The 23,583-nt window shown below is 35.9% G+C and overlaps 3 protein-coding genes across 13 annotated transcripts; all 3 read left to right on the plus strand.

Annotated features, from left to right (window-relative positions):
- Window positions 1-4,957: 4,957 nt before the first annotated feature.
- On the plus strand, window positions 4,958-6,726 carry LOC110627108 (non-functional pseudokinase ZED1). The gene has a single exon (XM_021773351.2). The coding sequence runs from the start codon at window positions 5,541-5,543 to the stop codon at window positions 6,597-6,599; it is 1,059 nt and encodes a 352-aa protein (XP_021629043.1). The 5' UTR covers window positions 4,958-5,540; the 3' UTR covers window positions 6,600-6,726.
- Window positions 6,727-8,268: 1,542 nt separating this feature from the next.
- LOC110626295 lies at window positions 8,269-12,250 on the plus strand. Of its 5 annotated transcripts, none has more exons than XM_043961638.1 (9): window positions 8,269-8,466; window positions 9,229-9,290; window positions 9,910-10,138; window positions 10,283-10,437; window positions 10,567-10,612; window positions 10,699-10,790; window positions 10,918-11,014; window positions 11,543-11,599; window positions 11,779-12,250. In XM_043961638.1, the coding sequence occupies exons 1-9, from the start codon at window positions 8,317-8,319 to the stop codon at window positions 11,878-11,880; spliced, it is 990 nt and encodes a 329-aa protein (XP_043817573.1). In that variant the 5' UTR covers window positions 8,269-8,316; the 3' UTR covers window positions 11,881-12,250. The 5 variants fall into 5 exon arrangements, 3 of the variants coding, with proteins under 3 accessions (XP_043817573.1, XP_043817572.1, XP_021627810.1); XM_043961637.1 differs by having other exon boundaries at window positions 9,214-9,290; window positions 10,283-10,422; window positions 11,779-12,249; XM_021772118.2 differs by having other exon boundaries at window positions 9,214-9,290; window positions 11,779-12,247.
- A 198-nt stretch (window positions 12,251-12,448) lies between these two features.
- Window positions 12,449-23,563, plus strand: LOC110626628. Of its 7 annotated transcripts, none has more exons than XM_021772656.2 (15): window positions 12,449-12,666; window positions 13,378-13,475; window positions 18,343-18,718; window positions 19,024-19,115; window positions 19,442-19,600; window positions 19,686-20,022; window positions 20,355-20,473; window positions 20,555-20,627; window positions 20,700-20,923; window positions 21,028-21,084; window positions 21,196-21,349; window positions 21,774-21,899; window positions 21,985-22,155; window positions 22,745-22,804; window positions 22,893-23,563. In XM_021772656.2, the coding sequence occupies exons 2-15, from the start codon at window positions 13,468-13,470 to the stop codon at window positions 23,037-23,039; spliced, it is 2,103 nt and encodes a 700-aa protein (XP_021628348.1). In that variant the 5' UTR covers window positions 12,449-12,666; window positions 13,378-13,467; the 3' UTR covers window positions 23,040-23,563. The 7 variants fall into 7 exon arrangements, 5 of the variants coding, with proteins under 5 accessions (XP_021628348.1, XP_021628346.1, XP_021628347.1 ...); XR_002489750.2 differs by lacking the exons at window positions 12,449-12,666; window positions 13,378-13,475 and adding an exon at window positions 16,318-17,079 and having other exon boundaries at window positions 22,893-23,090; window positions 23,159-23,563; XM_021772654.2 differs by lacking the exons at window positions 12,449-12,666; window positions 13,378-13,475 and adding an exon at window positions 16,318-17,079 and having other exon boundaries at window positions 22,893-23,078; window positions 23,159-23,563.
- Window positions 23,564-23,583: the final 20 nt, after the last annotated feature.

The raw sequence follows: 23,583 nt of genomic DNA on the forward strand, positions 1-23,583 counted from the left end.
ATACTTGTTTAGAGCCCTAGGGCCTCGGTCAGGTCTTCTATCTACATGCTCTCTACTTCAGTCCTTAGGACGTTCGTGAAATATGTCTCTTTCTCTAGGCTTCTTCGCAAATCGGCTAGTCATTAGGGCATCTTCTTGCCTAATGTACTTTTATGTGCACTGCATCAGGTCAGCCAACGCATTGGATAGTTTTCTTCTTAAGAATCCGAAAAATTCTGCCGAGGTGGTCTCCTTCTGCATTGCTTCCATGACCCTTCATTTGTCAAGGTTAGGAATCTGTAAGGCCTCAGCGTTGAAATGAGCTATATATTCTTGCAGGGTCTCATCTGTCACACCCAATCCCAAAACTGTAGAGATGGATATGACCAGGAAAACTGACAGAACCTCCCCTGATATTTATACATATAAAAACAGGTAACCTGCTATAATTCCAAAACATTAAGCATAAAAGAGAAAAACTGATAGTTGGACCTGTCAATTCATAAAATATTTACAATCAACAAAATACCTTTTCCACTGGGCTGTACAATCTATACATGATCTATCAAAAGTACAAAAAGAAAAGACAAAAAAAAAAAAACTTAGGATTGGTCCGACCTCCTCTAGACTCTGAGTGGACGATGTGGAAGGAAGGACAAACAAGAAGATGAGGACTGCTGAGCAGATCACCAAAAAGAAACTGAAATATTAAGAGAAATATAAGGGGTGAGTACAACTACTCAGTGAGCGGATAAATAAATAACAAAGGGGAAAAGATAAAGTTTGGGTACTTAATAGTACCAAATATTTAGCTAAAATAAGTCAGCTGAATAAATATAATTTAATTCCATCAATATAAAATAAACTGTGAAAAATAGAATCCGCATACACTCATAATATGTTCCCTGCAGATAATGCTGGCATCTCAGGTATAATAAAACAATGACAGCCTGAGAGCAATGCTGGCATCTTAGGCTCTATAATGACAAATTTGGCCCAAGAGCAAATAAAATACTGGTCATACACATGTGCAGAGCTACCCCCAAAGGGTGACCACCTGACATACGCCCCAAAGGCTGTCTGTATATCAAGCGCTGTCCCAAAGACAGTATAAATATATATCATGCTGAAAATAAATCACCTGTCATCAAGGTGTTATCTGTTCGGTGCATATACAGAGTGTAATCGGTTATTTATTCAACTGTGCTTTAAATTCAATTTTCATTCATTCAAGAAATATAAATTATCTTTATCCTTTCCCAACTTTAAATAAACAAAGTAACATATACACATATAAATATATTTAAAAAAAATATCAATGTTATATATTTATCCACTCACCAGAATACTTGGAACAAAAGACCTAGGTCGCAGGAGGACCCCTATTATCTATCCTGGAAGCTGGATCCTCTCCTAGAATTAAAAAGAAAATAAAATAATATATCAAATAATACAAATGCTCTAGAACAATAATATAAAACGTAAAATACGAAATTTTAAAATATTTTTATATATATTTTTAAGAAAATTTGGGCAGTATTTCGGCATAGCTAGGCCTCCCAAAAATACCCAAACTCAACAAAAATACTCAATAAGCTGTAAATATTATTTAAATCAACCTATGGAAATCATTAATCCAAAAATAAATATAAAATCCCATTGATTGGATCTAACTAAAACATAACCCATTTTTATCCTTAAAACACAAAAATCACTATTAAAAGGTAGAGAAAATAAATTATATCGTAAAAATTTGAATAAAAGGAATAAAACCCACCTACCCAATTTTGAAGCCTCTAGAAGAAATTATTGAATTTTTGAGCAGAATATAGGTTTAAATCAGGATCTAGTTGAAGGATCTTAGAAGTTTGTGAGTTGATTGGGTTGATTGGGTTGAGGAGGAAGAGATTTAGATTTAAAAGAGGAATTTTTTTTTTTTATATAAAACCAGAGCAGAAGCTCTGTTTCGCAAGGGGGGGAAGAAACTGTAGTTACGGGAATGTTTCGGGACATTCCTGAAACCACAACTTAAAAGCTCTTTTCTTTTTCTTTTTTTTTTTTTTTTTTATGGGCTGGGCTTGGGCCTGATATCATCCCTTCTCTACTTGATTGTCTCCAAGTAACTGATTTTTCATTGAGCTGAGACACCCATGAATGAGTTTGCTAGATCGCCAAAGGTTCTGATACTTTTTGCTTCCAAGTTGTTGAACCACGTCAGGGCTGCATCGGTTAGGGTGGCTAGAGATACCTTGCAGAGTAAGGCATCAGAGTGGGTTTGCAGCTCTGTGAAGGTCTTATAGTTGATCACATGGTCCCTGAGATTCCCAGTATCATTGTATGCAGCCATGGTCGACATTAGGAATCTTTTGGGGATGGTTTCCTCTTGGATACAGGTTACACAAGGCGAGGATGTCCTCAAACTGGTTTGAAGCCCCATTTGGCTTTTTAGCTCGGCTAGTAGCTCTTCCTTCAACCTTTCCAGCTTCTTTTCCACTCCTACCTCCCTTGCATCAGATTTTTTGGCACTAATTGGGGACTTGGAGTTGGTTCCTTCACCTTCACTTTATGTTTTATGTTCTCCCAAGGTCACGCTCCTCCTCACGTCCACGCCTTCTTCTATTAAACTCCTCACCACGTGGCTTTTAGACTTAGTTGGTGACTCACTAGTTATTTCATTGTCTCTTCTTCTCCTTCCTCCTTATGTGATAGTTATTGGCTCATGATTTTCCACTCTAAGAACAAATGTGGGTCAGAGCTTGGCTAATAGTTATAGTTGGTGTTGGGTTTGCAAGCACAGGCCGCGTAAAGCCTCGTTGCTGCATGATCTCGTTCATCCACATCCTCTGTAGCTGTACTGATATAGTTTGCAAGTCTTGGCTGGATAATGGGGTTTGTGGGATAGTGTTTATGGGTGTAAGGTTATTGATAGAGGGAATGGTGGATACCATTAGTGTAGACGAGTGTGAAAATAGGGTCATTTGAAATTCCTGAGAATTGGGGGTTTCTAGGGTTTGGTTTTTGTTTCCAACAGAAATCGGTGTCTTTACTTTCTTTGTAGGCCATGTGAATTTCAATGAGTTTTGTTTGGAAACTTCGGTAATAGAATAATCTCTTTTATTCCCACCGATGACGCCAATTGATGAGGTTGAGATCTAGGGGGTCAAAGGGTCTAGACACCCAAACAGTAGTTTGATTTACTGAGGAAATCAAAGAGCGAGGATTGATTCAAAGAGGAGTAAATGTTGATAGTAAATGAGAGTAATGGAGCCAGGTGTTATGTTTGGAGAAATTAAGATTTCTTAAGGATGCGAAGTGGTGATTTTTGTAAAGTCTAAAAAAATGATCCAGGTTCGGGTTTGGCAGGGGTATACATACCTCTGGTCGTACTGACACATCCCATTGAATAGAACTGGAGTGCTTTTAGCAAGTTTGTCAGGCGGCTCATTAATGGCAGACAGTTGATTAATAAATGTTGAGCCAGTTAACCCATATTTTAGCTGTTAGTCACATTACGTCGATACTATTTATCGCACGTGCATTTAAGATCTTGTAATGATATAAGCCGGGAGAAACCTGATTAAGATAAGAAGAATTGAGGTCCGACCTAAGATTATATAGGTCAAGCTTAAGTCTTCTTAGCAACGAAGAGGGGTCCTTTGACCCCTGATCAGGATCTAAGGACACGTGTCATGATCTTAATAAATTTCATTATTTATATGTTATTAATATCATACCGCTAAAATTATCGAATTCAAAAATATATTAAAATATTAATCTTTTATAATGTGTAACCTAATAGAATTAAAATTATTTTTTATTTGGGTTTGAACTATTGTAGTAGAACTTCATTTTGGGCCTAGCACGGCAGAATTTCACTTGCTTGTTCTTGTTCTAGCAATATAAATGGTAGCCCAAAAGTCTTGGGTATGTGACTATCACCCTTCATTTGGGATAAAGTTTTTTTCAAAGTAATAAAAGATCTTTTAAAGTTCAATGATTTTGAATTTGGTGGGAAAAGTAGGGTGTAAACGAGTCCAGCTGAGTTTTGAAGAGTTCAATCTTAGTTCATTAGAATTTTTGTTGAGTTTGAGCCGAACTTAAATTTTATTTATTTTGAACTCGAGCTAAATATTAATAGACTCAAATTTGGCTCGTTTAGCAAACGAGTTTAGACGAGTCGAGTTTTTGTCGAACTTAATCTCGAATAGTTCACAAACAGTTCAATTTATTTACATATATAATGAGTTTTAATTTAAAATTAAATAATTTTAGTTAAATATGTATACATATAAATTATCTTGTAAATCTTAACGATTTGATTATCTGCAAGGTTTAAGAGTGCAATTAAATTATGTAGAGCTGAATTTTAGAAATTTAAGTTTGGCTTATAAAAGTATACTTAGAGTTTAAATTTATTTTTCTTATGATATTAATCTCGGCATGCTTAACGAGACTGTTTGCGAGTTTACTCATGAACTCGGAAGCGAGTCGAGCTCATGAGCCTTAACAAGTCGAATACTATGGAGCAAGTTTGGTTTGTTTACTAAACGAGCTTAATAATTAAGTTCGAGTTTGACTCGTTTAGAAATCGAATCGAGTTCAATAGAAATTTTATGGAGGCGAACTTTGAGTAGCTCACGAACAGTTTAATTTATTTACATTCCTAGTGAAATAGATGGTATGAAATTTTTAAAAGATTTTTAAAGGCTATTATAAACCTTAAAAACCTCCAACTTCAAGAAAATCCAAATACCTTAAGTTTCTTTTTCTTTTAAATAATAAAAAATTATTAAGATTAAAATCATACTTTATAAAGTCATTCTTTAAGCCTGTAAATACTCACAAAGTCAGACGAATTGGACTCGAAATTTCCTTCTGAGGTAACCAGATTTGTCTTGTGTGAATTTACTGTAGCATGTCTTTAAGTTCTTAGAATTTAGCTTTCTAAAAATTCAAGTCTAAAAATTCCATCACTTAAAAAAATCTAGCTTTCTAAAAACAATAGGGAACGCTTTAATTACTAAAATAGTTCTTGAATTTTGAATGAACCCATTCATCTAATCTAGTCATTGATGGTTTTGAAAGTAGTTCAAGGACACAGACTGAAAATTCTAGAGCTGCCTTCCTGCTCTCCGTTTGGGCTCAAAATTCCGTCATCTTGATTTTTGATTTCGCCATCCACAGTTACATGATCTTTTTTCACCCCTTTTTGCTTTGCAATAGAATCTTCAATTCCATTTAATAATAAGATGGAATAATCCAATTCTTTGCTTCTTTGTTGAAGTGTTCCTTAGTGCCACAAACTCGTTCATCGTTTCTTGAAATTTGCTTCTGAAACTGTTTGGTGGGAGTGATTCTTGGGCTGAAGGGGTCAACTTGGTTTGGGCATCCAAATAGGTATATAATCTTTCCACTTCTGTTTAGTTTTTCAACTTAATAAATGCAATTTGGTTGTGTTTATACTGCTTAACAATGTAAAAATCGCTCTGGGGATTCGCCAATAGCTAGGAAATTTTGTCATGGAATCTGAATCTTAAATAACTGAACAGTAAACAAATAAGATGATTCCCTGCTTCAGACCCAAGAAAAAGGACAAGAAAGTGGTCAAGGAGACATGGTTAATGATAAATGGGCGAATGTTACTGGAGGCCTCAATCGCTTTTAATGATGGCAGATGTAGTAATCCAATTCGTTGCTTCTCTGTCAAAGAGCTAAACAGTGCCACAGATAACTTCCATCCAAGTCAAATCTTCTGGGATGATGGCGGCTATATATTGTACAATGGTGTTCTGCACGACCGCCCAATTATACTGAAAAATTATGGAGGACAAAGAGCGAGAGAGTTGTCTATTAGAGAAATTATCTTTGCATCAGAATTCAGCTCTCATAAAAATGTTCTGAAAGTGTTGGGATATTGCTTGGAGTCTGAGATTCCCTTTGCAGTTTTTGAGCCTGCAAAGAATGGAACTCTTCATGATCATATATACGATCCTCATGCATCCAATTTTCGACCCTTGACATGGAAAACTAGGCTGAAGATTGCACTTGGTGCAGCCAATGCCATTGCATATCTTCATACTGCATTTCCAAAGCCTATTATTCATAGAGATATCAAACCATCTAATATCTTGCTAGATGAAGATTATGTTCCCAAGTTAGTAGATTTTACTGTATCTGAATCTATTCCTGAGGGACATTTCTATGTGGAGCATGCACTGCGTAGAGAGAATATTCCCGCAAGCGTACTGGGATTTCTGGCTCCTGAGCATTTCATGAAACGTTTAATCAATGAGAAGGTGGATATTTATAGTTTTGGTGTAGTTCTCCTATCACTTTTGACGGGCAAAAGGCCACAAAATCCTTTTCCTTCTGCATCTCCGGGGAACTGTTCTTTGGTCCAAATTGTGAAGAAATATGTGGATAACCAAATGTTTAATGAGACTGTAGTAGACCCTGCAGTTTTAGAAGAGGAACCATGGCCTGGGAAAGAGCAGCAACTGCAGAATTTTGCTTTGCTTGCCCTTCAGTGTGCCTGTGATCTTGAAGACAATAGACCAGAAATCATTGATGTGGCAAAACAACTCAGGCAGATGTATCAGTCTGTGATCTCCAATTGTTGAGATAAATTCTGTTTTCTGTATTATTTCATGGATTTAGCATTTTTGATGTCACCATGTGCTATCTTTCAAAGCTATGAAACTTACTAGTGCTTTCAGGGCACTTGTTATTAAACAGTTAAATTCCTCTAATTGCTCTCATTATTTTATAAAGTTTTATTTGCAAGATGAAAACTTATCATAATTTAAGGTAAATCACACTTTTTATATAGTTTATTATATATTATCTATAATTAAAATTTTGTCATGCGAGTAAAATTCTATAATAATAAAAGTATAGAATTTCAAATTAATTGGATATAGAAGCTAATTTGTATAAAAGATGACATATAAATTGATATTCTGAAATTTAGAAAATAAGGTTTACGGTATATGTGTGAGCTCGGCCTGTAGAAGATAACGTTCTTTCTCGTTTATCCTTTTTTTTTTGTCTGTTAGTAATATTTAACCGCCTAACCGCCTCTCTGTTACGGTAATAACTGTTTTTGTCACTCAGACCCATACGTACGGACGCGTCAGAGCACTCCTTCATATTATACGACCATTTAATTCCTTCCGGCTTGCATATCACCGGGCTGGGTTATCTCTTGTGGGGTCTACGCTCATGAGCCCTCCGGCTTGTCCTATTTGTCTGGGCTAGAACTTGCGGCAGTGGGTTAATTTGCTTGAGGATAACTCAATGAATTTTAAAATTTTATTTTTTTTTAGAATCTGATTCCCACCCCAAACGTAATAAACTCGGCGATCTAAATCAACGTATGGCCATACATGATTAATTAAGTTTTGCTAATGCTAATTTGAATTTTGAATTTTGGCGAAAATAAATATGAGATAAAGGAAGTGAGATAGAAGGAAACTATTTGTTGTTAATGAGTTTGTTCACCTAATGTTACCTTATTTTGATCATCCAAAAAAAAATAAAGAATTAAGAACTTCTTCATGAAGGTCAAAGCCAGTTGCCTAAACTTTGCATGGTAGTTGGTCTTCACATATACTTAATAATTAATTTTTTTTTTTAATCTTCCATACTCTTATTACATGATGCTTAAAAATTTTGTAATATTAACAATTTCACATGATAATTTATAATATTTTCAATCACTTATTTTAATATTGAAGAGAGAGTTAGAATTTAACATTGATATAGAAATACGTGGAATTAATATTTGAGAGAGGAAATAAAATTTAAAAAAATTACAAAATATTTTTGTTGATGATTTAGTTGATCCTCCAAAATTTTGAAGGTGAGAAATATGAGGGAGTGGTTTTGTTGCATGACTGCATTTTGCATTTATTCTCACCAACTTCATTTCCCTCAAACCATGGCCCATCATCTTTTCATTTGTGCCACACAATTAATTAATATTTATTTATCTCATTTTAAATATCTTAAATTTATTTGATTTTTATTTAATGAAAAAACCTGCCAGGCATTAAAAGAAATATGTAAAACAATTTGTTTAATTTAAAAATTATTTAACTCGTTATTATATAATTATAATAATAATAATAATAATAATAAAATCGAAAAAAAAAAAAGAAAACAGGAAAAATCATGAAAAGGGTATGACTGTTATTTGAAGCTGGGCTGATGTACGTAATTGTAATTTACCATCAATTTAGAAAAACAATGAAGGGAGAAGCCAGTGCCTGAGCGTACGTATAAAAGCAATCCATAAACTGAGAATCTGAAACTTTGAACTGAATATCAGTTTCTAAAATGGATTTGCCGGAAGGTATCGGTCGGTTTCGCGTCGAACTAGACGAGTCGTATCGGCCTCTCCCGTCAGTGTGCCTTGCGTTACTGACCATCTGGTTGCTCTCTGCTTTTTCTTGGACTATCAACACTTACAAAAACCGACACTTTCAGGTCCTCAATTCTCTTTACTTTTATTTAATTACCAGTTATTTCAATAACTGATAAGTGAGTTTGGTTTCACTCAAATGTTCATATATGCTGTGTTTTTGGGTTAAAATTTTGGTTTTTGGTCTGTTTGATTGCTGAGAAGGCAAAAAGAAAAACAGAAAGGAGAAAAAAAAAATCCGTATTGAATTTTTATCAGATGCTTTTTGACCGAAGAGAAAAATGACCTCAATTTTAGTTTGGAGATTGGGGTTTTTCTTTAGCTTGGTTGAGAAAAACAACTCAAATTTACTAGCGTCCTATTTTTCTTATATAAAACTTTCCCACCAATCAAACAGTGGTGGTATTTTATTTTGGTGTTCTTGTTACTAATTATGCTAAAAATAATTTTAAATCAATTTTTATTTTTTCTAACAGAAAATGCTTTTCTTAGCATAATCTCCAACGGCAATGCTTTAGTTGGCGGGGTATTTCTTTGTTGATAGCTCTTTTTGTTTTCTTTTTGAGCTGATAACACTGCAAACCAAATTCGTTGTTTCACAGAGCAGCTCATTCTGCTCCTGGTGTTTCGTGTTCCCAATTTCAATTCCTTTCTTTGCCTGCATTTTTCTGTTACAATAATTACTGTTATTGGGTTAATTTGTTTCGTTTCATTTCAGTGGTTTCAGTTTGTGCTGCAATTGTTGTTTTCTTTCAAAAAATTATTAGTTTGTTTGTAATTGTGTCCTTTCGATCATGATTATACTATAACAGATGAACAACCTGCAGTGGATGCTGGCATCTGTACCTTTGATCAAAGCTGTGCAGCTCATGCTTTCATTTCTCTTTTGGTAGGTTCTCATTGTAGCAGAAGTAAAATATAGATAATTTTAACGTACGCCTCATTTGAAGCAAGTAATGAAATTGTGTGCTTTGAAGTCTTATCTAAGTGAGAATGAATAGTTAATATGTCTTTGGACTTTACAATATATGAGATGCAGAAAAAGTAAATGTGGGATCTTGGCATCAAGGATATTTGAGAATATTCTTATTCTGTTTACATCTTGTCAGAAGTTTCTGTAAAACAAAATCCAAATAAACAAACATTTTTCTCCCCTTGCGGAGTAGGAGGTGCGATACATTGTCAAGGATGTTTACAATAGTCTAAATTAACGTTCAAAAGAACCAAATAGTTTCAAGTTTCATTGTTGCATCTTCATCAATTTTACTGGACTCAGAAGGGATCTTAGAGTAGACAAAAGAAGGAAGTTAAAGGGTTTCTTGAGGCCATTAAATTTGGGAGCCAATACAGGATATATTATGTTCTTATGTTTTAGGTTGCTTTATTCATGGTAGCTTTGGATTTGTTGAACTGAAGCATGTTAAATGTGTATGACTCTACTTTCTCCCTGCTATTTCTACTTTTGATATCAAGCTTCTGTTTTAATTTTCGAAGCAACATTCTCACAGGTATTCATGCGTTTACCATGAAATATGCTCGCTGTGGTTGTCATTTGGGGTGTATATAACTGGCGTGCTTTTCCAAACAGCTTCTTTAGTGTCTTTTTTGCTCATCTCTCATGGTTACTGCATCATGTGTGAGCGTCTTTCAGCAACTGAGCGCCGTGCTACAGCTGCTCTTGGCTTTGTCTTTTACTTGTCCCTTGTAGGGTACAAAGCTTCTGTACCATATTTCACAGTAGGTATCCTAAGGCCTGACTAGTTATTGTATTTTGTTATGAGATTGGTGATAACTACTACGCTGTTTTCTGATTTTGAGGACTTACTATTTCCTTCTAATTTGCCTTCAATAAATTAAACACTGATTTTTTAAAATATCCAGGTTCTGCTGCTGCTGAATTATTTAATTTCCTTCTATCTGATTTTCCACCTGATAGCTCAAAATCTATCAGTTTTGAGTGAACAGCTAACCTTTATAGAGGATGAGGATGTTCGAGATATGCATGATGCGGTGTATACAAAGTATATTATGTTCAAGTATGCTTTGCTTATTAAAGTTCTAATTCCCTTTCATTTTTATTGTTTATTGCATAATATTAGAATATTACCATGGACATTAAATTCAATGGACAGAAGATAACATAAACCATTTCTTTCTCTGTCTAGGAAATTTCAGGGTGCAATGCAAGTAGCAGCGATAGCTGAAACTGTGGTATGCTTCTATAAGTTTTTTTATTTATCTTTGGAATATGTGGTGATGAACATGATGATTGAGACAACTAAGCACATTGATTTCAGATATACATTAATGTTGATACCTCTTCAGAAAATTACTGGTTACGCTTTTTAGTTAAAGAATGGGCTCAACTCTGCATTTCTATGTACATTGGGTACGTTTTATCACCCAATCATTTGAGTGTGACCTGAATTCAAATAAGAATTATATCATAAAACTTACCTAAGTTTGGTTTTTATTTATTTCAATTAATAATTTATTTTTCATGTGCTCCCTTGTAGGTGGACATTTCGGTCAAAAGGCTTAGCTCCTCGATTCTTTGTGATGCCAACCATAAAATCTCAGGGGGATATGACGGTGCCTCCAGTTTACAGTGTTGTAAGTGGTATCCCATATTTGGGCCTGAGACAATATTCCACAGTTTTGCTAATGGATCCTTTGCTTTGCTGTAGTAGATATTGAGATCTGTAGATTAGGGAAATCATTTTCCTCCTTGATGCATCTACTATTTTAGTTTTCATGGCGTAAAAGGGTTGATTTTGGCTGTAATGGAGCCTTTCAGTCCTAGTTATTTACTTCACCCAATACATAGCCAATACGTTCCTTATATGCTAACAATCAGTATGAGCTTTTGGATTTGGCCGAGATTAGCATGAAAGACAAATTTTCGTTTCAAAATGCTCCATGTTGCTCTATCATCTATGCCGTGATTTCCTAGTCCAGCAACATAAGAAGAGTGTTCTGTTTTGCGTGTTGCCATTCTAATCACCTATTGTTATGTCAAAGATTGGGCTAGATGTTTGCCTCATATTCTGCATTTCATCTTAGGTTTTGTGGAGTGCTTTTGCCAGACACTATGTCTCTCTTATCCGATGACCCATCTGCTAAGACAAACTTCTATTGCAGGAAATGGACGCAGCCACTTTTAAAGATTTTAATTGTAACGAATGGCACATTGGAGTGGTAAGGAAATTTCATTAGGCTTCTATCAACTTCTGTTCTTACAGCCTTTGTGGATACATTTCCTGATTGAAAGCTGAAACAATGTGTTCCCTCCCCAAGTTGTCTAGCATATAAAGATTTTGCTATTTGATCATCTGTTGGCTTGTATACTGACTGAAATACTCGTCCTACATATGCAGCCAATTTCTTCTTCTTGTGATAAAAGCTCCATGGATTCAATTGTAGTGGTAATTCAGCATCCTCATCCACTAAGACTGCCAACTGCCACTACAGCTTCATAGATTGCATAGCTTCTCTATCTCATACTACAGACTCTTATACACATTTTCAGTGAAAGTAACCAGTACAGCGAGGCAGCCATGAATTGGCTGCTTGAAGTCCAGTTTTTGGTGGAAGACAGGTGTAGCAGCAAATTTGTTTCAATTTTAATCACACGATTTTATAGAAATTGATAACTCTCCAGCCCACAAATTGTATTCATTAAAAATATTGTAATCCTGTCAAAAGAAAAGAAATGTACATAATTCCAACTCTTCTTTGACATTGATAAAATGTATTTCTCCCTTTTGCCTTTCTCAAATTTGAGATTAGTTACATTTGTATGAGCATCTATCCTATTTCTCTGTGTGCAAGTAAATTAATCTTTATTTCTGTAATGGAATTCATACAATAATTTCTTTGTTTAATCTTTAGTTGGAATTCAATGCATGAAATGTAGACACATCAAGTCCTTCACATCTTTACAAATAAATTCAGTCCTTTATTTTTTTTTTAAATTTTTATTTAACATGTATGATTTTTTTTTTAGTAAAACTCAATCATTTAACATAACAAAAAAAAAAAAAAAGTTAATGCGGTGCCGTTTCTATACTCCCAGAGAGGCCGGAGATCGATTTGCGCTCACATGCCTGGCTTGATCGCGGGTTTGCAGAGTTCACACCTCGCTCTGATTTTAGGATAAAAAATGGACCCGCCGCAACTCATCCAGATTGCAACCCAGAAATTGAAACGACCCACTTTGAAGAACAAAATACACAGCAGCGTCAAATAAATTCCAATGAGTGCAGGTACAGTCTCATTGTATTCTTATCAGTCGGTCATTGATTTATGAATGAATTGGCTTATTTCATTTATGCTTTGTTTGGATGGAGGGAATTAGAGAGAAAGGAAAAGAAAAAAAAATCTAATTTCTTTAAATTCTCTTGTTTAGATCACCAGAGAGAAAAATAGAAAAAAAGAGAAGTTGCATTTCTCTTCTCCTAAAATGAGCCCAAAATATTTCACACCAAATTAGTAGGAAATGGAGAGAATTAAGATTATTTGTGTTGAAAATAATGCCCTTAAGTTTAAAAGTCCTCATTTTAAAATTGTAAGTTGCAAGTGACTTGGCAACCTTTTTCAACTCCCAGTAAATTTATGCTTGCGTTGTAGAATCAATTTCTTGCTTGTTTAATGGATTAAACAGAGGTGTTGATCTTATTATCACAGGCTAATGGTCTAAAATACTTGAACATTAATTGCTCTTGTAATTCATTCTGTGCTATTACTTTTATTAGTTTACTTCAGAAATTATCAACCATATCCAAAATGTGGAAAATAATAAAATAAAATAATTATGAGATGTGTGTTTATGCTAATATGGTGTTGAAGTGGAAGTTTACGAGGAGGTACCTTGAGTTCAATATTCCAGTTGTATTACCTATTTAAGCGTATCATAATTATTTAATTTTCCTACTTATGTTTGTGTTTTCTTAGTTCATGTATTTGCTTGTTTATAGGAGAAGAAAGATTACCTCAATTGTCTCAGATCTTCTGGCCATCAATCTGAAAACTGTAGACATTTCTCCAAAAGATACCTGGAATGTCGCATGGAAAAGTAAGCATGTTGATTTCCTATTTCCTATAAAGTCCATCTAATGGATATGGTTGTTTATGCCTTTGATAAAAGTTTTGCCTTGTTTTGCTAAATTCGTTTGTTTTTTGCTTAAACTCTGAAACTCAAATGAGAAGAGAAGCATATCTTGTGCAGATTTTAAGGATGTTGATGGGAGGATATGATTATGCATTCTAGAATAAGTGCAAACTCAGTTGGAATATTTTTATTTTTATAGTTTTTATTGAACGAAAAGATAAAGTTCTTTTGGTCAGAGGTAGTTTTAATCCTTTTCTGCTGAAAATCTAGACATAATGTGGACGTAATAATTTTTGTTGTTAGATAGCATACTGGTTATGAAAAACTGTCTTAATTTATCCCTTTCAATGTGAAACCTAAATGGTCAGCAAACATGTTTATGGTGGTCGCATGAAAGAGGCACCTGAAAAGAAAAGGAAAAGTGAAGGAAAGCACCAAAACTACATCCTAAAGTATCAACAAAATCCAAGAGAGATGAAAAGCAGTGAAACTACAAATTTGGGCTTGGAGAACCCCCTTTTCTTTTTCTAACTTTTTTACTCTCAAGCCCCTCCTACATTTACCTAGTCACATATAGAGATGTGACAGGGAAAGGAAAAAAGCAGCATGGTAACCGTCCAAGCTGTATCCATTTACATATCATGCACCCATTTTTAGGGCATTTTCAAAGGGGAACAATGTTTTTGACAGGGGAACAATGTTTTGACTTGGGAACATCAGCAGTAAAGTTACATATCTATATGCTTGTATTAGGAGTTATGACTTACCTTGAAAGTGTTTTGGTTGCCATGTTAATGAAATGTGGCTATGGAGGCTGAAGCTATTGAGTCAGAGATCAATTATACTTCAATATCTTCTACAGAAGAATATAGACATATAGTCTTCAAAATTCTCAATTAATTAGATTGGAAAACTGATGAGCTTGTCTGTTTTGTGGTTCATCATTAAGTGATTAAATAAAACATGTTTCAGAAAACCCAGAGGTTGTTAAATCTGTTGAATAACCAGGGCATTCACATAAAGATTGGTTTGCTTGTTTTTAATTTTGTTAGATGGAACTGGTGAAACTCTCATCAGGGAGTGTTCTAAGTGTTGGTTTTTAGCCTGAAGATTTTACGAGAAACTGGCATCTACTGCTAAAAATTTAGGAAGGTAGTTTACTTCTTCACTTCAACACATCTACTGATATTTGTTTTGAGCCAGATTGATGTGGTAGTGGTAGCATGCTGCATGCATACAAAAGGCACATGCATGATAAGAATCGTGAACTGAGAAAAGAAATCTATCAATCTCCACTGTTGAAAATGTAAAAACAAACCCAGAAGGTCAATTTCTTTGTCTGATTACAAATCCACAATGCTATTTGGCAACAATGTATTGCTTAGAGGGGGAGAGGGAAACAAACGACTATAAACATTTTGTGGGACTGCAGAGCATACGTCAACATTTTTTTATTGCCATATAGATTTTTGAGCCATGGGATCATTTGCTTTCTTCTCGTTTCTTGTTACATAAGAGGGTTGCTGCATTTCCTGAAGCTATCACTGTTATTCTGCAGAAACTTGATGGCGAGGCAAGACGTGTCAGAACTTGGGTTTGAAAAGGAAACTGATTTGGAAACTTCTGGAGAAAAAGAAAAGAAACAAGAGGATCAATAACCCAGTTCGAAAAAGACAGATTTGATTGGAATAAAGACTGAAGCCTATGCTATTGCTGATAAGAGTTGATTAGGTATTCATTTTTTTTTTCTCTTCACTCGTATACTTGTCATAGATTGTTCACAACCAAGATAATTGAGCACTATAGGGTTTTGATTAGACTCTGCCATAAAATTTTTGTTTGTGTATTTTAGCCTTCGGTTGGATGATATCTATTCAATTGACAAAGGCCAAAGGTTCCTTTTAATTGCTTGTGTCCAAATCTTCTAAGCACTTTCTTTTAGCTGATCATTCACAGCTGAGCAATTTGTAACTATGGCCAACATATTGACCGTTAATATGAAACACTGAAATTCACGATAATGATTTTATCAAAGTTTCAATCTCGCCAGACAAATATTTGTGGTAGAATATGCTGCAGCAGAGATCATCAAAACGATAACAAGTTCTCAAATCCTAGCTTTCCAAAAAACATAAGAGGGTTCAAAACTTGAAGGACAAATTTCCCCATTTTTCCGAGGAATCCAATAATCTTCTTCTTTATTTTAATCCAAGATAGAGTTCCATTGATCGGAGAAATAAAACAATGATCAAGGCCTACACTTAGCATCAGAACAGGAAACACTAAGGCCCAAGTACAATACAAAGTCAAATAGGAAGAAGTCCAACTTGGATTCTAAGACCCGAACCCACACTTAACCCGGCCAAAAGATCCGAAAAGAAGTGGATATCATGTCGCTACCTCTGGGTTCAACAATCGCCCTAGTGAAGAACCGATGGAAGATTCATCAACTGTGGCCAGGAGCACTGACTCTTTAACGCTTGGATGTCTAAGGAAGGCCAGAAGCTCAGTCGATCGCATCCTCCAAAGACAGACCCTATCTTTAGACTTAACAGGCAATATGGAAACCAGATTTAGTTTGGATGGGAAGTTGCTTCCACTTGAACAAAGAAAGAAACAATCTCCCGATCAACATAGCCACCTCCCACGGTCAAGGGAAGCTTCTTACAGCTCACTAATCGAACAACAAGGAGGCAACCGACGACTTATAGTGAACTGTCTCACCATCTAAGACCACCCACACGAACCGCCCCTCAGTACTATTCGCTTATAAGTCATTTTAGTGTCATAACTGAGAAATCCCCAACCTGTAAAACAAAGACAGAATCCATTCAAGACCAAGAAGAAAAACAAAGCAGTTAAACCAAAATCTCTCAATATGAAGTTTGACTGCCACCCCACTTTACTGTGGAGAGGGAAAATCCACAGCAGCGCAGGAAGAGGCCCTTCACCATTCGGAAGGGCAAAGAGAGCTTCCTACTAAGACAGAAAAATTGGTGATGACCCGAACAGACCTATCTCACCAAGAATTGACGATCAGAATGCATTTCTGTATGGTCGTTGGAATCCATTTATCAATAACCAATATATTCATTTTGTATGATATATTTATTTTCTATTGGCGAAGTGTAAATGCACTGTGTATAAAAAAATTTTCCTAACCAAGTTGGCCTATCTTTACAAGACAAGTTCAATATTGTGTTCTACGCCAATACGCCCAAGACAAGGTCTGAGCTATCACAATTCACACACAGCATTTGTGGATTACCCTTCAAATGCAGAGAATTCCGCGGCTTCCTTATGGTCCAAAAGAAAAATTAAAAAACTCTGGCGGGAGTTAAACCCTAAGACACCTCTGATAGAGTAGGTTCCATGTATAACTACAAACAAATCCTTTCTCTTTCTCTCTGCCTCGAAGCCTTCGCTGAAGGAAAAGGAGCTTTCTTTCGTATAAAACGGTCAACGACTTAACATTTTCGGTTCTTTCTCTCTTTTTTCCCAATTATTTTTCTTCTTCTTTCATGGCTTCCCATTTCTCTCTGCATCTCCCCAAGTCATTATACTTGTCGTAAGCTTTCTCAATCTTTACTTATATATGCGTTTCTATAAGTATCCAAGAATAGGTTGTACTCGATCGTATGCAATCTTTTAATGCTGTGTCGCTGTATAAATGTGAAGTTGGATCTATTCTTGATCTTCTTTCGATTCATAATGCTGTTTTTTTAATCCGCAGGATTAAATATACCAAGAGAAAGTTTCAAAATTTTCCCCCTTCTAAGCAAGCATCTGCAATTGTTTTACAACTTTAACACAGTATTTCCTCCTTTTTTTTTTTTTTTTTTTTTGGGTAATGTAAATGCGACCTGAAAACTAGCATGGGCTCTCAATTAGCAAAAAGTTTGGCAGAATTACTATTGAGTCGCTAGTGTTTGAGAGAATTACCAATCGCCCATCACCGGACCATCACCGCGCCTCCACTCTACCTCCACCATCCTCACCCTTCCCTTCCTTTTCAAGAATTTCATTCCTCGCCCTTTGACAACCCGACCTTTCTCCCTCTCACTGCTATTGCGACCTAACCCTAAACAGATTTTCTGCCATCGTGACCCTCTCTCTCTCTCTCTCATCCTACCTCTTTCTCCCTCTTAATCTCCATGTTTCTTTGTCTCCTCAAGCAAAACCAAATCGATGAATGATTTGCTACCGCTCTTTCCATTTAGTCTTGTATCGAATCTATTCTTTTAACTTGTATTCAGAACGAGCCAACTAAATCGATTGTTAAGAATAGAAGTTGTGCGATACTGGTGCTGAACTTGCCTCTGGTACTTTGCCTAAAAATGGCTGGCCTGAGTATGCCAGTGCGTTTCTTCTGATGCTCAACTGAAAAAACGCTTTAGGAAGTGGGACTCGCACGGACGCGGAAAGGGGACTAGAACACGACATCACACGTGGATACAACAGTTCTCTACACTGTAGGACAATGACCTTTAGACGTTGGAGAAATATTAAGCTGAAAATATATAATTTTTGTATATTATTATATATTATTGTTATTATTATTTTCATTTATAATTTTATAATATAAATCATACTGTGTTAAAATCGAGAGAGAGTAAAGGCTGTGTTAAAATTTCTCCCTTTCTGCTGCCTGAACATTTCCAAGCAAATTAGATTGATAGATTACATGATAGGCATCGTCCTGTTTTTCTCATGCTTATGAATTTAGGAATCTGTTCGAGAATATTTGAGGCAAAGTAAGGGTCATAATTTTCCTTATAGGCGGTAACCCACAAAAATTCATCATTGATTGCTTGTCCTTTTCATGTCACAGAAAGAAGTTTTTTGGACCAAAAACCAAACGGACCAAGGTTGATGTAGGCAAATTAAAATTAAAAGGGGAGAAACATGGACATTTTATCTTTCTGAAGAATAGTGGTTCACTTGGATTGTTCTTTGCACGATGCACTTCTTCCAATTCTTTTTCTGCTGAAGGAACTTATTGTGACAATTGTGCTGCTGTTGCAAAAGTTGACAATAATGGGGTGGAGTTCAATCGTGTGAATTGTCTTTTATGGGTCTTGCATGAATCTGCTGCAAGCTTTTCACGTGCAGTTCAGTCACTTGAGCTGCCAGGTAGAAGTGCAGAGCTTGCAATGGCTTGGAATGGGAAAGATGTTCATGAATGGCATAAACGCATTGCTTATCAGGTATGTGCCTAGCATATCCAAGCATTAGCGTTTTTCTTTTCTTTTCTGGCTAATAAATTCGGCATTTTAGCGTTATCAATTTATTTTTGCTTGTAATGAAATTCTTCTTGTTATTTCTGATGTTCTGGGTTATTTACAATTATATATTGCACACCAATTTACATGTTGCTGTTCATTTTTTGTTCTTTGCCTTCTAACAACTATCACAGAGATAAATTTAACTGATTAGAGTTTGAACAATCTTTGTGAATCTTTAGAAGACATGAAAAATTGGAACAAGATCATTGACAACTGTGGCTGTGCAGGTAGCTGTTTATGCTTTGTTGGAAACGGCAATTGAAGTAGAGATGTTGCTTTCTCTTGATCGTCGCAACAAAGCGTCCCCAGTTAAAGAAATGTATGTTTTTTTTTTTGGTTCAAATACAAAATTAACTCTGATTTTATAGTACATCAACTGACAAAATAACTCTGGTTGATGTTTAACTGGAAGATAATTATTCAATCCTGGAAGCAGGTAAAAGGATATTTTAGCTTGATACTGATCTTTCAGAGAGTAGTTTCACTCTGGAACTTCTTTGAGTAAAGCTAAGTGCAAGTTTAAGTGTGGCCTAGATGCCTCTGTATTTTTGTGCAATATGATTGTGACAATTCTTCATCTTAATTCAATCAATGATGGTCAAGATAGCAGTTTGGTCTAATGGTTTGCTCCTTGATTTACTCTAGCTTGACCCCAAAGATAAACTTGGTGGGAGAGTACATTGAAAGTCAGTTGAACATGCAGCATCCAGATTTAGTACAATGGTTTAGAGTGGTGGAATTGCCTCATATTGTGGGTTTTTTCAGTCCCTTGCTAAAGAAGTGGTCCATGGAATATGCTGGAAGGTTTCTTCCAAACCTTTCTGCTTTTAAATGGTTGCAGTTTACCTGTAGTCACTGAGTTGTGAATTGCATAGACGTATATATTCAGTGGTGTTGCAGGAATAATTGCAGCAATAAGCTGCTGTGCTGCTGTTGGGAAGCTGGGTTCTGGAAGAACTTCTTGTCCCATGTTTACATTGTCAATTGAGGATGTATTAGTAGATCTCATGGATCTTTCACACAGTCTTGTCGAAGTGGAGAAATTGCATCAGTTAGCAACTGAGGCTGGATTTGAACTCAACTTCCTATCTCATTTTGGAGCAAAGATTCTGCCTTGTAACAAAATTGAAGAGCTGGAATTCTGGATTGGGCTCGCTCAGCGAAAACTCTCTGTGGCATTTTGCAAAGAAATGGTGGTTAGAGGCACAGAAAATTCTCATGAAAAGGTCAATTCCATAGTCCAATTAAATCTCCTGATCAAACTCCTCCATGAGTTTTCAAGCAGTAGTAATTCATTTATCCAAAAGTATTATTTAGAAGACAGAGTCATTTCCAGTAGATGAGTTTTTAGACAAATAAAATATAATGGTCAAATCCAGATTTGATGCTTGTAAATATGAGCATCTTTTTTTGAACTGATGTGAATATGCATATTTGATTTATATACATTCCAGTCCATATTCCTAACGTTACTTCTAAGAGTTTGGAATTTCAATAGTGGTTAAATCTATATTTCTTTGGCATTTTAAGGAACAGATATCTTATCAATCTTTAACAGGTTCAGGCAGGTAGTTTGGCTACTCTTGGACTTTTTGCATTTCTGGGAAGAAAGACTAGATTATTCTTGTCAAGAATGAGTGTTAAGGATCTTGATGAACTGGTTAAAGACTTCCTCAAGTAACGTCACTATTTGGATGGATGCTAAATATTCAATTTATTTGTAACACAAGCCTAATAGGTTAGATATTTTGCTTGCAGTTACTTGGAGTGTGGTGTTCTTTTCATTCATCCCGAACTTGCTTCAGTACCAGCCTATGAATGTTTCATGGAGGTAAGTTTCTAATATGATTTTTGTTGGAAATACAGTGTGAAATATCGTAATGTTGAAAACTCATATTTATAGATAGTAACTGAAGAAATTGGATGGCTTGATTTTTATGCTACCTGTTATCCTCTGAGCAATCAAGAAAGGAAAAGGACAAAGCAGCATCCAACTCAAGCAGAGAAAGAGATTATCCTATCTACAGTATTTACAATTTGTTATGATGTTTTCTCTGGCTTTGCTCACTTCAGCCGTTCAACTCAACAGCCTTTAGATGCAAAATCACTAGAATTCTTGCTGCGAAGGTTGCAAACCACAAGCCAACTTCAGCTTTGTAACTTATTTGTTTAAATTTTCATCCATTGCAGTGGATTTTTTATTTTATAACTCGCTGCAATTAATTTTTCAGCCAGAGTTTGTTATCTATTTGTCTGGAAGACTACCGGGCAGTTTATGCTAGATCTAGGTATGCTGTCTCTATTGCATGATATCTCAATATTCAATGCAAGTATGCAACTGAATATGAACTCCATTAGAGATGTTGGGGATGACTATTTTTGTTGAATTTCTCTTGCAGTGAATTACCAAAGATTGCAAAAGCAGGTGCTTCTGATCACTCATTGTACGTAGGAATGAAGGGCAAAGAAAAGTTTTCTGCAGCGTTGGAAGCACAACAGGACCCAAGTGAGTTGATGCTACAAGGATGCATAAAAGTTAAATCTCAAAGGAAGGTACACCTGCTTGATCAAAACTACCATTGTGTCAGTATGTTGTTTAAGCAATACCAATATAACAATTAATTTATACAAGCTGTGATTTTTATTTGTCAATCAGTTGAAGGAAGATTTGATGTTGTTGTTGATGCATAGATTGTGTGATGAAACTAGATTGTCGAGTAGATTTGAGATGAACATAGAAAAAAAGTATTAAAATCATAAAATGCAAAATCCCAATTACTCTTAGTCGTTAAAAATTGGCTTAATCGTGTTTAAACAGGATGTCACCATGATCTTGTAAAGTATATTAGAGATTTGTGAAAAATACATGTAAATCTCATAATATCAACATATATGTGAGTGTTTATATATATTTCTTGATTTTAAATGCACATGTATTTCTTTGGTAATGATTATTTTAAATACATTTTAAGAGCAGGCTGGCGACTCTGCTGCAATAGAAGTAATAACCATTGCAGAGGCCCCCAGCATCTCCACCAAATCAAGTCCTCTGCATGAGAATTTACTTCGGAGATACAGTGCCAAATTAGCATCTACAAGCTCTGTAAGCAAAATGAACACTCTTTCTTGACAATGAGTAGAGCTAAATAAATTTTGGAAGGTTAATTGCTAACTGAATTGTTCTAAAGGATGTATGGATGGGAACCCAATTGCTATTTGTAGACATCATGGATGCTTTGGAACTACTCTCAAAGCAATTACGGGGTCAGAGAGTTTCAAGGAGGGAAAGAAGGAAGTTGCAGAGAATACTAACCGACATTGCTACCCTTATCCCAATTACAATTTTAATGCTACTTCCTGTAAGACCCTTTCTATCCTAACTCCTTCCAAATCCTGTACTATTAACTCATGCATGTTTGACAATTGGTTAAATTCAGCACGTAGTGCTATTGTATCTACACTGGTTCCATGTCTCTGCAATATATGGTAGTCTGTATTATTTGGATTCTTCCTTATTATCAGCTTTGCAGCTTGACACAATCAATTACAGTGCTCTAACTGGGTGGCACCTAGAGGCCAGACAATGAGTGTCCTCAACTCAGAAAGAAGGCATTATGTAGCAAATTCAGTTTGCTATAGTCGCCCTCTTGCGTGAAATGGCTACGGAACCTTTTGAAAGTGGATAGCTCATTAGTCTTATATTTGTCCCCTATTAAATTGAATGCTCAACCCCCCTCCCCCCCCACCCCCCTTTCTTTTCCTTTATTGGCTCATGAATGCATTGATAAAGCGTCATGTTTCTTTTAACATAATTGCCTGCATATGCTCACTTCTCTTTCACCGGCATATACATGCTCATAAACATAAACTCATGAAGCCACATCTGGACTCCTGTACTCGTAACTTGGAAACCTCGTTATGTTAAAATCTAACTTCCTCTATGATCAGGTCTCAGCTGTAGGCCATGCAGCAATGTTAGCAGCCATCAAGAACTACATGCCATCTTTGGTAATGTTTTGTTCACTTGTTCATTTTGTGCTATTATTTTACCTAATCTGCTAATGCTCTTATTTGTTTTATGTTATACTGTGATCAGATCCCTTCTCCATACTCTTCTGAGCGGCTTGATGTTGTGAAACAACTAAACAGAACTAAGAAGATGGAAGTTCAATCATGGAGCAACCTTCCAGATCCATCCTCTAGAATCAACCTTGAGGACCCGTCCGCTAATCCTGCTGTCTAAAAGATTTTATGTAATAGTTGGCCTCTCAGAATGCCATTGGTACCTGATTGTGTATGTAGATTCTGTACATACTCGATACTGATACAAGATGAAGTCTAATGTAACTCGTTATCTTACAGTGTATAGGATAACCACCATTTGCAAATACAAGAAAACAACAAGGGACTTGGACTTAAGATTCGGGACTTGAGAATTGACGGCCGTGAGTCGTCGTGCTCTCGGGACTCTGGGGCCTTGGTGCACGCGTGGTGCTCTCGGGGAGGGGGGCTTAACCTCGGTGCCTCCGGGCGGGAAGTTAGAGGGGACGAGGGGAGGGACGAATCGGAACGACAAAAGGCTGAATCTCAGTGGATCGTGGCAGCAAGGCCACTCTGCCCAATGGAGAGTGAATGTAAATAATAAATGAAAGTTAATGAACCAATTGAGTTTGAAAAGACTAAGATTTTTGGAGAGAAAATAAGTATAGTGAATTCAGTTGAAGTTAGGGATCATACCAGTGCTATATATGCCCTTGATTGTTTTAATATCTCTATGTCAACGTCCC

The sequence above is a fragment of the Manihot esculenta genome, chromosome 11 (genome assembly GCF_001659605.2).
Source record: "Manihot esculenta cultivar AM560-2 chromosome 11, M.esculenta_v8, whole genome shotgun sequence".
Classification (NCBI taxonomy): domain Eukaryota; kingdom Viridiplantae; phylum Streptophyta; class Magnoliopsida; order Malpighiales; family Euphorbiaceae; genus Manihot; species Manihot esculenta.